Source organism: Apus apus, chromosome 4, assembly GCF_020740795.1.
Source record: "Apus apus isolate bApuApu2 chromosome 4, bApuApu2.pri.cur, whole genome shotgun sequence".
In the NCBI taxonomy this organism is placed as follows: domain Eukaryota; kingdom Metazoa; phylum Chordata; class Aves; order Apodiformes; family Apodidae; genus Apus; species Apus apus.
Genome location: NC_067285.1, coordinates 86,005,940 through 86,023,021, shown reverse-complemented (window position 1 = coordinate 86,023,021; position 17,082 = coordinate 86,005,940). Strand labels below are relative to the sequence as shown.

General features: G+C 36.9%; 1 protein-coding gene across 3 annotated transcripts in view; it reads right to left on the bottom strand.

Moving 5' to 3' along the window:
• The window catches only part of DLC1 (DLC1 Rho GTPase activating protein), a 233,960-nt gene extending 217,130 nt beyond the window's left edge, over positions 1-16,830 (bottom strand). Inside the window, exons 1-2 of one of the 3 annotated variants that reach the window (XM_051616522.1) lie at positions 16,816-16,830; positions 1,132-2,299 (exon numbers count right to left, since the gene is read on the bottom strand). In XM_051616522.1, the coding sequence (XP_051472482.1) occupies positions 1,132-2,187 (1,056 nt within the window). In that variant the 5' untranslated portion in view covers positions 2,188-2,299; positions 16,816-16,830. Of the gene's footprint in view, positions 1-1,131; positions 2,300-15,746; positions 16,177-16,815 lie in introns of those variants that run through there. The other 2 variants (XM_051616520.1, XM_051616521.1) reach the window with 2 other exon arrangements.
• Positions 16,831-17,082: the final 252 nt, after the last annotated feature.

Sequence of the window (17,082 nt, the reverse complement as noted above, 5' to 3'; positions counted from 1 at the left end):
TCACCATGCTGATTACGATTGGCTCTGGGGGCTTGTGACACCTTCTGCAAGTGTTACATACAGCTTCCAACAATAGCAATTGAGTGTTAATAATAATAAAGAGTTTACAAAAGGCAGCTATGGCCAGCAGCTCTGGATGCTGTGCTGGCATACAGTATGTTGGATATGTGAATTGTGCTGAAGTGAAACAGCTACCGAGGCACTACACCTGATACTAAAAACCCCCACACAATTAGTAGGAAACAGATTAAAAAAACCCAAAACAAAACAAAAACACAACACACCCTTAAAAAGAAAAAAAAAAAGACAAAAGAAGCTGGATTATGTCAAATTAAAAAAAGGTCAAGAGAGCAGTAAACAATTACAAATTGGTCATTAGCAAGAATAAGCAGCATAGCTGGGAAAGCCAGACTTGCAGAAGAATTCTGTAGTGTCACAGTCAACACATCTCCTCTCATGAAGGCCAATGCGAGTTTTATTACCAGGGAATCTGTCCATTCAGGTTTTGTAATAATACTCTTTTTTACTCTGTGTAGACAGTGAAACTCTCAGGTTCCTTTAAAATTACAAAACATCGTGTCCAACTCAGCAATAATTCTTTTTGCAAGAACATAGGCTCATGGGGCTGGGCTGAAAAACCAAAGAACTACTGCAAAGTGTTTCCACTCCTCCTTTCCCTTTGAAAGCTTTGTTGCACTTTTTCCCTCTTCTCTTTTTTCAATAAGGCTCCCAAACCTCTAGACACAATCTGTTTCCCAAGAGGGCTAATGATACTCGATTGCAGCAGAAAACCCCAAAAAAATCACAAACACACGGAAGATACTTAACCATTTAGCCTTGAAAAACTTCGGGAAAAAAAAATAAAATAAAAATAAAAAAAATATATAAGGAAATTTAGTGCACCTTCCAAATTCACAGCTCAGCCTTTTTCATACCTTAAAAAGAGCTCATGAGACTCACTTGTTATATAGACATATTATTCTCAAAATTCTTTGAAGAAAAATCTGACAAGTTATTGAAACAAGGCTGAAAAGTACATTTTACCTCCAATCAGCTAGTCATGGAATCACCTTCAAAAGAAATCACAGGAAAATACTAGAAAAAAACCTCTGCGTTTTATGAGCATCCTACCTTTCTTTTGCGCAGTTTCACTTGACTGTTTGAATATTCTTGTGTGGTCAAGGGATCTCTTACATGTAAACACTGAATGTCTTCTGCTGAACTAACATTTGACAGGCATTTGTTTTCAGGGGCCACTTGAGGTTCTGTGAAACCACTTTCGTCCAGACCATTTTCCACTGCTGGGATGAAAGAGCAAGGAGAAGACTGCATAAGGCAATCACTGGAATCCACTGCTGAACGTAGTTGTCTGTCAGTGCTGGTACATGATTCAGAAGAAATCCCACTCTCTACCACATTACACTCAGACTTTCCAAGCCCATCTTTAAAAGCATCAGATTTCCGGCGTTGTTGTGCAATTGCAGCAGTGTGAAGCAGCTGCTTCCCAGACGTAATAACTTCTTTCACATCTGGAGAATTAGAAAGACTTTCTTTTTCTACATCTACTACTTCATGTAAGTCTTCATAATTACAAAGCTCCAGGCTTTGGCCAATACTGCCACAAACATCTTCTTCCTCCATATCCTCTTTAGGAGCCATGTCACAGCCAGGTTCCTTACTTGTATCTCCAATTATTACAGATGCTTCATTTGCCTTGTTACTCTCTGTTATTGGTACAATCTGTGTTAAGGAGCTTACTCCATTTAAATTCTTCTCTTCATCTTTTAGTTCCTTTCCTACAGCAGTGGTGTGGTAATTAGCACTTTCCAGGCTGAGTGCTGAATAGTCATCATCGTCATCAGACACATGGACTAGAGTTTCTGTGCTGGCCTCCAGAAAATGCTCCTCGTCCTCATGGTTATCGTTTTCATCCACCTCCTTTGAAACACTTCCAAGCTGCTTTGCAGGGAAGCCAATCAGCTCTCCACTATAACAGCACTCTGGAAATGAAGCACATTTTTCTTTCCGGTCCACACTCAAAATCTCATCTTTTTCCATACTTGTCTGCAAGTTATCAGCTAGAAGTCCGTGAAGACATGCTGTATTATACTCCGCAGGCTCCAAAGCCAATCCCATCCACTGGGTCACATGCTCTTCCCAGCTTTTCTTTCTGATTGCTAGAGACATGTCATAACAGTTCAGCAGCAGGCTGCATTGTACCTTCCACAGAGGACCAGAGGAGATGTCATGGCTGCTGTGCACTGCTCCAGAGGGAGAAAGGGTTTCTTCATTTTAAGATCTGCAAGAAATAAAAAAGAACTGAGTTATTGAATCCACTCCAAATAATAATATTAAAATAAATAAATAAATAAATAAATAAAAGGAACAGTTTAAACAAAAGTGTAAAAGCACGTTAAGACCGCAGGACCAGGACGGGAATTTAGAATGCTGTTTTGTTTAAAGTTTTAATACTTTTCATGCAAAACTTGACAGCACTCATAATTCAGCATAACTTTTTTTCTGATTACCCTCCAATATCAAGTAAACAAAAATGGTATAAACAGGCACATGGACACACAAGTACCTCCAGAGCCAAAATTTGACAGTTACTCTCTTCATCATGTCTGTCTGTCATAAGATATTAATTTCCATGGGTATAAATGGCATTATATCTTATGATTGCTTTGCACACAAAGTTATTCTGTGTTTCTTCCTCATCCAGAGATACCCGTGGAGTGCAGCACTTTGACTGTTTCCCAAAGAGGTAGAGCAGAACTTGAGGGCTAATCTGAATATAATGAGGTTATAAACAACTTATGAGTAACTTTGGTCCATTCAGTGGCTCTCATTTTCCTTGTTATTGTTTCACCTTTTTCGGGGCAAGTTGTAATTATAAGTGTCACATAAAACTGCAGAGGTAATCAGCTATTGTGGGGTAAAAAAAACCCAACAACTCCAGGAAAACTAATTTAAGATTTTGGCATGTACCTCACCTCAAATACATTATGAAACCTGAAAAAAACCCCCGTTAGTGAACTATATTCAGGATCTACAAATGTAAGGAAGGGAAGAAATCCTTATTTGGGATGGGTGTTTCCAGAAGGTTAGCTTGTGAGCCAATGTAGTCAGCCCTAACTGTGCTGCTCACCTGGCTCTGCCTGAGTCCACTGTCCCCACTTGATTATCTAGGTGGGTGTTTTCTACAGACTGCTGTATCTGGCCTTCTGGATGATGGCATTTGAGATACATTAATCTTGTGACATTGCATGTAAGGATTAACACAAAGAAAACACCTCATCTTAATTTATGCATTATAAAACCAAATTAACAAGTTATTTGTCAAATAATGAAACAGAACTTCTGGCCCATAAAATACTAGAGGTTCAAGGACCAGACACTTCTACTTTTCACTCCCTACATAAGAACTGTCAGCACTTAGCATGGATCTGCTTATTGATTTCAGAAATAAAGAAGATTAAATACTATGTTTGTTCTAGTTCATTTCAGTCCATTAAGATAAATTCTGATTGCCCACCAGGCCATGAAGCTGCCTTGACAAATCACACGCCTGAAGGTGTAAAAGTATTCATCTTGAAAGAAAGGCAGAATTACGCCTGTGCGGCGGAACTTTTGTAAATTATGTCTTGACAAACTGACTTTCAGGATAGAGTTGTACACGTTCCTCGATCTTTAACCTTCTTTCAAGATGGCAAGCTTTATTTCACATTTTCCACCTCTGTGGAGACTGTGCTTGAAAAGAAAATATATACACAGGGTAAGAGAATTCCACGCACAAGCCATTAGTGTGTGGGAGGCAAAGGAAAATGGAAAATAACACACACCACCAGGCCAACAAAAATTATCTAGTTTCAGAGGCAAAAATTTGGTAGTAGGGACTTAATACAACTTTAAGATCCTTTTTTCTTTGCTAATTGAATATGAGAGAAAGCCCAAATATTGAAATATAGAATCCAGTTATTGTATAAATTTGCATTCTTATTCTGACTTAATTTCACACTTTTATTCTTCTACTATTTCTAAGTGTGCATGGTCCAAAATTACCACAGGGTGCAAATCAATAATGATAATGCTTTTAACTTCTGCTGCACCTTTTCCTGATGGACTTTAAAGCTCTTCAGAGAGCTTTAAGTTATTTTTTCAACATCACCATGCTTTCTTTTGAACTCTGAAAAAGGGCAGGTTTACTAAAAGGGGCCCTATGATTTCTGCTGCCCCCCATTAGCATTGCTTGGTGTTGCACCCAGGTGCATTTGTAGCTTCCCTCTTTCCCCCCCCCACTAGAACAGTAGCTCCACCTACTTTGCAGAGAATGAAACACAGTTGCTACAGCCACATAGGGAAACTTCTGACAAAATTTTTTTTAAAAAAAGACACTGCTAATATGAAGTGTAAAAAGGTTAAAAAAAGCAGCTTTCTCATGACATACACGCATCCATCTACCTAAGATTTAGGCTGCTCTTAATGTGCATGTGGGATTCAAAGAGTTAATGGGTGTGTGTTAATCTTGCTGCTGCTAAATGGAGTTACACGTGTGCAGGAAGGGGAGAACAGATCCCTTACTGTTTTTCATTTTTCAGATGTGGAGAGTTATATTTCATGGGGTATGAAATACAAATAAATTTTACTTTAGGAACCCTAGTGTTTTACTTGCGCTATCACTAGTTTTGGCTGCCTTATAGACTGCAGAAAAAATTATTAAACAGGAGAATATCAAATACTTTGCTTGAAATGCAAGATAAATAAACATATGACAAGGGAACTTTCATTGTTCTCTAAAATAGGAGCTTATGTTAGCACTGAGTATGAAAAATTTAACTTGCATACGCCCCTCTCCAGGCAGCTTCAGCTCCTAGTCCATGAAATCCTCTCATTCCAGTGGCACACAGAGGAGCCAATAATTTGGTGGAAGCTTTCTTTTCTTCCACTCTCCGTTAGTTCCTCAAAGTCTGCACTATCTGACACAAGTAAGCTTAGAAATTTTTTTCTTGATATAATTGCTTGACAGTTATGGGCCAACAAGGAACTTTTTCCTCTCTTCTGCCTCTCTATTTAGAGTAACTTCTTTCCTTTTCATTCACATGCTCACACATGAGACGTGCCTTGGAGGATTGACCACTCCAGACCTCTGAACAAGATTCATAACTATGCTCCTTTCTCTGCCAGAGAACAAAGTGTGCTGCCACTCTGCAGAAGAAAGGGGTCCTGCCTTAATCACTGCTTTTCTGCTTTCTTTTTTCTTGACATGCAACATCTTCTGCCCTCTGAGAAATGCCCCTTTCAAGTCCATTTGTACTGTTCACCTTGGGATGAAGCATCCCTCTTTCCCCCTTTTCATCATTACTGTCAAACTAGAGACCTTTCTATCTGACTTTTTCCAAATTTTTAATGCAGGCAGATAAATTCCTAGAAGCCTGTTGGAATGTTTTGTATAGTGAAAAGATTTTTGTCTACTGGTCAAAGCATCTGTCAGTGAGATACAGTCCATTCAGCTCCTACCATAATTCAGATTAATATTTTGCTTTTACTTTTCAATAGCACTAACTTTGGTACTGCTTAGTATTACTAACTTTCTGAAGCATAAGGTTTGAAACAAACTATAAATGATAATGAAACTATGAATGACTTCTCCTGGATAAAAAAGCCTTGATATTGGGTGTACCTTATGAAATATTTGTAATATTGACTCAGTAGGCAATTCTTGGCCAACGGAAACGAAGTGAGATGTGGGCTGTCACACTGCAGCACAGCCCTCTTCAAGTCCCCCAGTGATGCCCCATGGTATTCATAAAACAAGATGCCATTTCAGATGGATTTTGAAATAATGTATTGCCTGTCTCCTTTCACTGTAAAATACAATGGAAATGAAAAATTGAACAAGCTTTTATGCTTGTTTATTTTTGGAAACTTTGTATCAAGTCTCACAGAATTGATGGTTGCTTTGCAGCAGATAAAGTGATGTGTAAGATGATTTGATAGGCTCTCCTATAATTAGATTGTCTAGCATTTTCCTTCAAGGAGGATTCGTGTGATTTTTTTTTTCTGAGAAGCTCAGATTAAACTGGTTCCAGCAGCTTTTGAGACAGAGACGCATCCTTTCCTTATCTCATGAAATTCCATTCAGGTTTGGCTGTGCTGCACATTTTCAAGATGCATTTTACCTTCTCTTGCTTCCCTCCTGAAGGAAATGTGAAGGCCTATAAGAAGTATCTTTAAACAAAACAACCCCAAAAGCTATAGCTGACACCCTGTGAAAGTTGCACAAGCTGCAACAGAATGACCTAGGAGTTGGAGCTAAAGTGAGAATGACAAGAAGAGGAAGGAGACTTACTAGACTGTCTGTATTTGTGACTACCCAGATCTGTCAGAGACCCAGCTCCTCTTCTGGAGCACAGGATAAGAGAGAAAACCTAGTTACAACAGTGAGGATGAAGGGGCAGACAACCAGGCTGTCTGGCCCTCCACCTCCTCCTCAGCCTCATAGGATGCAGAAGTAGAGTACATCCTGGTTTTCCCAGGGTGGAAGAACGGCATAGAGCCATTCAGCAGCAATGAGCCAGGCCATGCAGCCCAAATTAGGATGGGAGGGCTATAGCAAAAGCAGGTTCAAATAAGACAATGCCATGGAGGAGAACACCTCAATGGCTGCCCAAGGCAAGGAAAACCACTCACCCAAGTCTGACATCCCTGCTGGTCCCAGCAGATCCCCCATACAGCACTGCACTTGGCCTGCTCCACTTTGTGATAAATAGAAAACCTTTGGAAGGGAGAACGTCACAAAGAACTAGGGAGAGTTGACCAAGTAAAAGCGGCAGGAGAGTTTCAGAGGCACTGGCCCAGGCAGCACAGCCTCTACCATCCTGCCACTGAAATTCAGTTTTTGCTAATACTTTAGATGGGATACAAACCGTTTTGGAAAAAAAAAACAAAACCAAAAATAATAAGGCTAAGCAGTAGCTTATGAACTTACACAGACATGAAAGCCTGTTTAATTAAATTTTTTACATAGCAGGCATACGTAAGCAATGGAGATCAGGCAGAAATATTTATTTTGTTATCATTATTTTATCTTCATTGGTCTGTGACCCCAGTCAGCAAAATTTCTTTAAGGAAGTCTGAGTGAACAGGATCTGTTTCCTATAAACTCATCTCACATCTTCCTGGTCTGGCTTACATTCAGCTCTCCATACCAAGCTCTGAGACAGTATGTTGTTTACAAATAATTTGAGATAAAACATAAGCCTCTAGGTCTTCACTCAGCTAGCTATTTTAAAATACCTCCTGTTTTGGAATTTACAATCCTTTCTCCTCTTGTTTCCTGGATATATACCACCCTTTGGATTTTACTGACATGGAGAATCACCTTGTCTGCAATTGCTTAATAACTGCCTTTGCAGAGCATAGGTATCGACCATTCTAACCTGTGATGTATAATGATGATTTGTTATAGGGTAATTAATCTAGTGCACACCAGATTAATGTTTTCCTAATTTCCTTTTTATATAAAAAATAAACATGAACATTTGAATCAAATATTCAAAACTGAACTAATAACTATTCTGAAAATATTTACAACTTCAATCTAAAAATCAGAAGAGACAGTACATTTAAGACAGGTATGTCTTAAAAATGAAATTGTAAAAGAGTTTAAAACTTTCATATAAAGTTAATGGCAGGATTTACATGTGTACACATGGGATGCACTTAATGTTATCAATGTGAACACGGGTCAGTAATGTAGTTGTTGCGATTTTTGTACAGATAAACACAAACATAGTCCAATACAGCCTTTTCACATGGTAGTTGTCCTTTACTTTGAGATCTCTTCATGTTCTTTTTCACCCTTGAATAAACGAAAAGGAACAGAAGTACAGTGTTTGTGTAGCTATGAAATGTGGTAAGTAATTAATACTTGACTGAAATTCATAGCCCAAGTACCATTGTCTCCAAGAGATGAGTCTGGGCTTCTAAGAAAGCAGGCATATTTGATAGTCTCGTTTTTCAAGAAAAGCTAAGAGGTCCTGCCTACACTGAGATAAATAGGTATATTAAATCAAATAAAGACCACTTGGTTCTGGACTATATACTTGCAAGTCTGATCTCCATATGAAGTAAATTGGCTGAAAATCTAATTAAAACTTAAAAAACAAAACAAAAACAAAAAACCCCACAAAAAACATGAAAAAACTTAAGACTGAGGAAAAAATATTATATATATATAAGAAAGAGGGAGATTATTAAAAAGTTAGCAAAAGCAGCTGTTAGAACCTGTGCTTTTTAAGTTATTCAGAAGGAGAAAAACAGTGAAATGGCAATGTTTGTTAATGATACAGAGGGACTCCATTACAGTGAAGAGCTAGGAGATCAAATTGTGTATGATATTTCCTGTCAATGAATATAATGATTTGTGGTTCTAAAAAAAGTGATTGTAACTATAAACGCATAATAAAAGCCCCTATCATATCTACTACCAATCAGGGGAAAAAAACCCCAAAACTAACAATCACTGTGGCTGGTAAACTGGAGCTGAATTTCAAGCTCAGAGAAAATTAGACAGTATGTAGCAGAATAGACAAAAGAGAGACTGAGCATAGAGGGCCATAATCATGTTTTCTAAATCTTCATTATGCCATGAACCAAAAACTGCATGTAGTTAGGGCCATTTAATCTCAGAAAGAGTATTGGAGCAGGAAAATGTATAGAAAAAACAATAAAGAGGATTAACTTTATGGTATACCTTCTGCCTGAGAAGCCATGAAGTAGGCTAAGATTTTCTGACTGGGAAAGAAGGGATTTAAACCCATTATGACTCATACTACAGGAACTTGCAGAGGACCAAAGTAGAAACTGAAAGCACAAGTATTAAAACAGAAATAAGATATTATTTTTCTTATGCAACTAAAGAAATACTACAGTCTAATGTATAGTAAGCATAAATTATACACTGCAAAAAGTTTGTGATTGCTGATAGAAGAAAAAACACACAAGAAGTTAATCAAGCCATGTACCTGAAGTCATTCTCATGACTTGATAAGGATTTCCTCATTCCTGTGGGATCAGTTTCATTACCCATTTAGCAAGCTATTTTCTCCTTTATAGATTCTGACATAAGTCAGATATGCTCATTATAGTTTACTCTCAGTGCTGTTCAGGTTGCTAACAAACTTTCTTTAAAAGACATTTAACAAAAATTGTGATTCTGTTCAGCAGTATTATAAGATCTCAATACACTAGAAGACCCAAACTATAAAGATGTATTGGCAAGTTGTTCATTCAGAGACATTCACAGTCTTGCTTGTTTTGTGAAAATATTGTTGGTTCCTAAGATATGAGCCCAAACTTTGTCAATATGTGTTAATTTGTTGTTAGAAAACATGAAACAGCGTGGTTTGTTTAATTTCTATTCCTCCGCAAAAAGTAGCTGCATTACCAGTGCTCATCATCATACAAAGAAAGGCTTTACTTGTAGCCAAGATGTGATTACAGTGGGTTTTAGCTTGGTTGCATTTGTATTTGTTCCATTTCCAGTGCTGAGGCTCAGATCAGCTGAGCCTCTTCCTCAAAGGGGAAACGACAGGATCCAAAACTGATCCACAGTTATCCAGGCTTACTTAAGATCTATATTTACACCCAATTTAATTATCAAATCAAAGACAATTTAAAAGACACTATAAAAATGCAAGTTTAGATATTTGACATTATTGAATAGTGGGTGAAATGGAGAAATATTATTTTTTTTCTGGTATTTATAGTATAATTAAACTACCTTTTTAAAAATGTTGTTAATGGCATTTTAATATATTAATGATCAGCATTAAATTTTTACTAGCTGCTATGATAATTCATCACCTTCACTGCAGCATCATTCTGCAGCAGAGTAACAACAGCCATTGAATGTATAACTGCCCACTAGAAAGACTTTTCAAGACAAAAAGCATTGGTAGCAGAGATCTTTTTTAAAAGAAAATCAGAGCCATGATACCTAGCAACTCTGATCAGTAAGTCTGCTGATCTTTAAAATTTAGTAGTCTAAAATATATTATGCCATCTTGATTTCAACATAATATAAATTGCTGACTCTTTTTTTTTGCGTAGTTTTTCTTTTCCTGATGGAATTTTTTTACCTTTTCTGAGATAGGGGTTTTCTGTATGGAAATTCCTTGCCCTTACAACACTCTCCAAAAGTGTTTCTGCTCTTCACCCCTAGAGAATATTAAAAATAGCATAGTTGGCAGATCCCTTACACCTCCTTTCCCCCCTCCTTTGACTGGAAGTGTCTTGAAAAGACAATATGAAATAAGACAAAGCCATCCCATAGGACATGGCATCCCAGAAAACTGCGGGTATGATTTTTTGTCCTGAATTAGCTGTTTGGTTTGGTTTTTTCCCAGGGTGAAAGAAATTCCATTTACTAGCCAACTCTAGTAAAAACCTAATTTTTCTAGCTACAGGAGGTCCTTCTGAAAACAATATAAATTAAATAGATTGTATTCCTGATGCCTTTTAGATTTAAGGTTCTAATAACATTTTTCCATTTAAAGATAAGTGGCTGGTGCTCATTAGAGCCATGACTTATAAAATCTGAGGTGCTATGGACAACAGCTTTTGTCAACCAGTCCGCCTACTGGACTCTCCTGGAACAGAGAGGACTAAAAAGTATTTTTGTCATTATTATGCATATACTTTGCACATAAAGAGATGAAAATTATTCAGTCCCATCAATAAAGAGTCAAGAGAGAATGACTACTGTGCTTTTTGGTAGGAATTACTTGGAATCCCATTTTGATGCACCTGTAAAAAAGTACTGAAAGTAAACTGAGCAAGTATTTCTGGAATGTAAGTGAAGATGTGAAAAGCAAAAATTAATAAAAACGGCTGCTGTACCAAGTATTTCTTTTAAACTAGAGAGAGAAATAATGCGTAGTGCACAGCCCTGGGGAACCAAATTAAGCCCACTTTCTTCAAGGAAGGGAATGTAAAAATTTATTTCCCAGGCTGGTGAAATTAGGGAGGAATAAAGTCATAATCAGAACAAAACCTTGCAATTGACCATTTTTTATTATAACACTCTTATTTCAGAATTCTGAAAGCTTATCTTTCAAAGGACTTCTGTAGAATGTGTTTATATCTCACCTCTTTATCTCCTTTCTCTTTGCCTCTATAATAGTTATAACATGAATTTAACTGTTATAGTCAGTAGACCTTCTTTATAGTATTTTTGAGAGACACTTCAATTCAAAACTCATCAGCTGGTCTCCTGATTTTACGATGATACTTTTCTATTCAGTATCTGTAGCCTGCCTGGAAAGACTAGCGCACCCTGGAAATTATTGCTTCTAAGTACATAAGTACTGAATATCAAAAATAAAACAGATTACTCAAGGCCATGCAGATATCTTCCCTCAACTTGAAAACTAATTCAAGTCTATTTCTTTTATCAGCAACCCATTGCCATATGATATGCAAAAGCTTTTAAAAAATCTTTAGTTATAAATCCAATTAAGTTGACAGTGACTTGAGGTTTGGAAGTTGCCAGGAAGGTACTGACATCTCCAGCACACAGCTGTTTAACGGAACAAAATGGTAGTTTTTCTCTGCACATGGGATCCTCCAAGTGCAGCTTCTGCTCTGGAGGGTGCAACTCTGAATTCAACCTTTTAGCAAAAACTCCTTAGTTTAGTGCATTATTATTGAGAGCTGCCACCTCTCTCATAAAATCACATTATTCAAAGAGAAACAATTAAAGCAAAATTAAAAGCATGGCTTGCCCATTTCATGTCTTGTAGGAAAAGGTTATGAGGAGCGGGAAACAATTTCATATTTTGTGACAGTCTTAGCAAGGATGCTGATAATACAGAACTAAGGTTGTTGGATGCTGTTTAAAGTTGCAGTTATATGGAGACAACAGGGTAATTCCAGCTACTTTGGCTAGGCGAATTTCTCACTGGTTCACGATGCCTCACTTCTCCATCTAATGATATTTTCTTTTTCATTTTCACAACTGACTCTCCATTATCCAAAGTGAATTTCTGGATCATGAGGCAGACGTTCCATGAGCACAGCGACGTTCAAGTTGCAACTTTTATTTTTTCTAGCATTGAACAGTATTTGTCATGATTGTGATCTAGTGCAATGGACTGTATAAAAATCTCACTGATAGACATGGCACCTACCCTGCAAAGCCTAGAGCAGATAAAGAGTGAGCTAGAGGGTTGGGAACTATTGGAGATTGAGAGGTAACAGAAGTTGTTTGAAACTTTCCTAAAGTTCAAAGGCATTTACTACTGGATTTTGATACAAGGTATAATAAAATAGAAATATCACGAAGGCTAGAAGTAGAGTACATTGTATGACTTAAATTGTTTTTAATGTAGATACATACAACTTAAGGCAAGCCCTTGTGTTTGTGTTCAGTGTCTGATGTACATAAAACTCCAGGCATTCCTGATTTCAATATAAGCAATTTTTCTCATTCAAGAGAAACAAGCAATTATGGTAACAGTGGATTTGAAATTCTCGACCAACAAAATGTTCTTAAATAAGTAGCTTCTACAAGCATCAACAAATATCAATGGTGAAATATGGGATGCAGTCAGCAGCCCAAAATCATATTGAAATTCAATATCAGCAATTATTTCTATAAAGATGATATCCACAGCCCTACTATACATGGGATTTGCATATGAAAATTCTATATAAATTTACACATATATAAAAAATACACAAGTATATACAGGCAAGCTTAAAGTCCTTACTAAGCATTCACACTAATAACCATCTTCGGAGGTTCTTAAAACTCAAGCAGACAAGGCCCTGAGCAACCCACTCTAGTTGGCCCCAGTAGTGAGAGATTGGCCCAGAGACCTCCAGAGGCTCTTTCCTGTTGGGACTGAAATCCAGATATAGCCCTTCAGGATATTCTATTTCAACTGCTCTTACCCTGATGCTACTTCATTATGGTATTTTTCCTCTTTCTTTTGTAAAAGGAACTGAACACTAACATAAAAAAAAAATATATTTTTTTCTCAGGACAAACAAACAATAGAAAATGGAACCAGATGATGAAAAGAAAAAAAAAAAAGAAAAATTAAAAGAAGAGAATACTCTAAAATATATCCTCACCCTGAGAAAAGAGAAAGCTGTTTGTAAGTTCTCTTCCTACTTCTGCTACTGCCCTTTTCAGGGAAGCTTTATATCAAAGCAGACACATTTTAGCAAAGAATTCAAGTTAAGAACAACAGAAAAATAGAATATAAAAATCAGCTTGACACTTCTGATAATTAAAAAAAACAAAAAACAAATAGTTTTTATTTGCCAATGAGCATACTTTTGTTGTTCCACCACCCAAATAATAAATTAAATATGGAATTTAGGATCAGGAAATTAAAATAATTACTATAAACTTCACCTATTAAAAAAATGCATACCCAAGCTGTTATTTTTGTATTTAATTTTGTGTTGGGAATGAATACATTTCACTTTGTTTTACAGAGGTCTTAATGAATTAGGCCCAAATATACAAACTTATTTTGGTCAAGTGCTGTAATTATGGAATTTAACATGGAAGTCAACAGGCACAAGATTCAGAAGAAAAAAAAACAACTTTCAGGTACATAAATTCATGATGAAGGAAACCTTTTGAATAATTTCTGTTACATGAATGCAACCCCTTGCACTAATTTTTCTCAAGGCTGCAAACTTTAATTCATGTGCTTAATTGTTCAAAGGTCTCATCTGATATAACTACTAACAATTCTGAAGGAACAGAGCAATTTTAAATAATTTAGACATTCATCTTCCATGTTTGTTATTTCTATATATATATAAATAATTTTCAGGATTTTTTTTAGATGACACATTTTCTATGAATTCTTTTTCTGGAACAACAACTTCTTAAAAAAACCCCACAGGTTAACATAACAGAGAAGTCAGACAAAGTAGAACCAGGAGCTGGACTGTGATTTGTCTTCAGGACTTTTAAATGAACCTTTGAAATAAAAAAGGTGGGCAGCTCTCTGTCTTACATTTTCTTGTACTTTATAAGAAACTGCGGAGTTAAAAACCCAGTACTTTCTAGGTTCTATTCTCTTGTCTTCGCTATACTTCAACTGTCTCAAATGACTAGTATTTTCATCTGCAAGTGAGGTTAGATGAGGTTATTCTATCCTTTAAAACCCAGAAGACAGTGCTGCAGAAGAAGGCACTCCTTGATATGGATTTTTTAAAATTATTATTATTATTTGGTATTTATTCTTCTGTTTTACTAGAATGCTCGTTAATACTACGTACATACACACTTACTTGCAGGAGCATGTATGGGAATACAGTGCAGTAGAGGCTACTAACATCAAATCCCTTGAGACATCAAAGTTCCACCACAGATTTCAGGAGTAATGGATTCCTCTCAACTTTCAGCCCCACTGCCTACCTACCACAGCTCTGCCAGCTCAGTGCTGGAGAAGGCTTGTTCACAAGCAAACAAGTGATTGTGACTTTAAAATTTACCCCAGAAAATACCCATGGACAACTTGCTGCCTCTCAGCTATTCTGTGCCCGTGCCCTCCAACAACCCAGAGCAACTTTCTTTCACCCAAATAGCAGTAAAATACAATTCTCAATCTATTGCAGAGGAGATATTTGACACTGTTCTGGATTATGTATTGGTCCTTCAAGTCCTTTCACACCACAAGGTAATTTCATTACTCATTAATCATTTTGAAAAAAAGATAAATCAGTAAAAGCACAGTTACAAACTTTGTGAAATATGTGAACAGATTACTCTTGTTAAGTTACTAATCTGGTCAACAACTATATTGAGACTTAACAATGCAAATAAGAAAGAGTTCCTCATATTACTTATAAGCAGCAGCTGTCCTTTAGATTTTCAGAAAGACAAAGGATACCATGGATTGCCATGAAAAATGCTTCTGAAGTCCATAAAAAATTAATAATTAAATGGTGCCTTTACATAAAATAGCAGCAGCTCCACCTACACATCAGTTAAAGATGATACCCCGAGTTTTCCCCTAAACTTCTTAACAGCAGATTATTGGTATTTTAAATAGTTAAACATTTATTAGGTTAAGGAAAAAATGAGTAAATGCACACATATTCACCGAAAATTATAGTCAGCTGACATTTACTGAATCTTGCTTTCTCTCTTTTAAATGCTATCACAGCACACCCCAAGCTGTGTATCTAATCGCAGGTTACTAAAAATAACCTAATTTAGCTAATGCCAAGAAATAAAGGTTGGAATTTCATATATAGAGTGTAGGCATTCAAGACTGTATTGTCAATTACACCACAAATTTCATCTAGGACTGAGAAAAGGCTAGAGACCAAGTCCCGCAGAAGTATAACTGATATACCTACCTAAACACTCCTCATCATCATTACTGCTGGAGGAGAGGGAAGGAAAGGGAAGGTGGGGAGAGAGAAAAAACACAGCCCTAAATGCCCTCCCTGTTGGCAAATGAGGTGAAAAAAGAAATCACTCACAAGCCTAGTTTTCCTATTTAATATCCATTAAAACATATGAAAGCAAGACCATGCAGCTCCATTTATACATGAATGCAAATTAAAAAAGTTCAGCATATAAAGCACATTTTCAAAAGATGAAGAAAAATGCACAGATTTTGTTATAGATCTGGCGCATTTTGATAAAGAGAATTGGAACAGCCTACAAATAAACATATATTTTAATGATTATCAATTTTTTTTTTTACCTTCAGTTTTAGTGCTGAGATCCTGAATGCAGAAAACTCCAGTGCTGGATACTGCTTGTTTCTTTGCTGATTTTTCTTTTCTTTTCTTTCCTTTTTTTTTTTTTTAATAGATATAGTTTAAAACACAGAAAGATTCCAAAACAGCCTTACCTAGATGAAGAGAATCTGGAGTTCAGACATGACCTCCCTATCTTTGGTCAATAGAAGAAAACAACACCAAACACACACAAAAAAAATATTAAAGGAGCAAACAAACAAACAAAAGAGCACAGTCCTAGTTACCTCCTGCTAGCATAAAAGTTCAGATTTCGCTACTGAGATCATTGCTCTATTCTAAGCAGTTTTGCTCAATGTGTGATTCTAACAAAAACACCCTCTGCAGCTGGAGGGAGCCTTAACTAAGCACGAGCCTGTCAAGCTTTTCCCAGTGACTTCTGTCTACTAAATTCAGACTGATGTTTTGTGAAAGGGGCCTCAACAACCAGGCCCAGATTGCCTGAAAAGTATTTCCTGCCTTTGAGAGAGGGAGAGAGAGACAGCGAGCGAGCCTGCCTGCCTGCCTCCTTGTGCTAGGGAGAGGGAAAGGGAGAGAGAGCACAGAGATGGGGAAAGGAAAAAGACAAGACTGAGCATTTCTAGACATTTAGCTTAATATACTGCTGGACTGTTTCTGTCAAACAGGAAGATCTGTTATACAGTTATATAATGTAAAAGTGTTTTCAAATCCCTCCTGCCTGTTTTTTTGTTTGTTTGTTTTTCCTTCTTTGCAAAAATATTTTATTCTTCTTTAATATTCATGCAAAGATAACTGTTATCCAGAACAAAAGAAGAACATCGCCAAAATGCTTCGTCTTTGCCACCAGGTAAGAAACAGGCAGAGAGCTACATGGTCTAAACTCTATTAGTGCTATTCTGACGAGCATATATATATACACACACAGAGAGAGATACTGTTTACACACCTAGGCTAAAATTGTATTCCTACTCAAGAAAATAAGCTAGATCTGAGAAAAAGAATGCTACAGTTTAAACACAGTCACACTGCAGGCAGTAGTACATGTTGCTTTACCTCTTCCGAGAATCCTCCAGAGTCACACAAATCCAGCTCTGCAAAGCAAAAGGACAGACTCCATCTTGATCATATTAGTATTTTGCTGACATGAAACACTTGTAACTACCTCGTTCCAGTTTGACAGGGTGCCTGAACCACGTCTCCAAAGTAACTCACAGCATCTACTCCTTTGCTCTATACAAATTCAGCGAATATCATGTTTATCTTTTCTGCTTTCTTCTGCCTCCTCTGAATTACTTCCTCTTAGCTGTTCCAGCCTGAGAA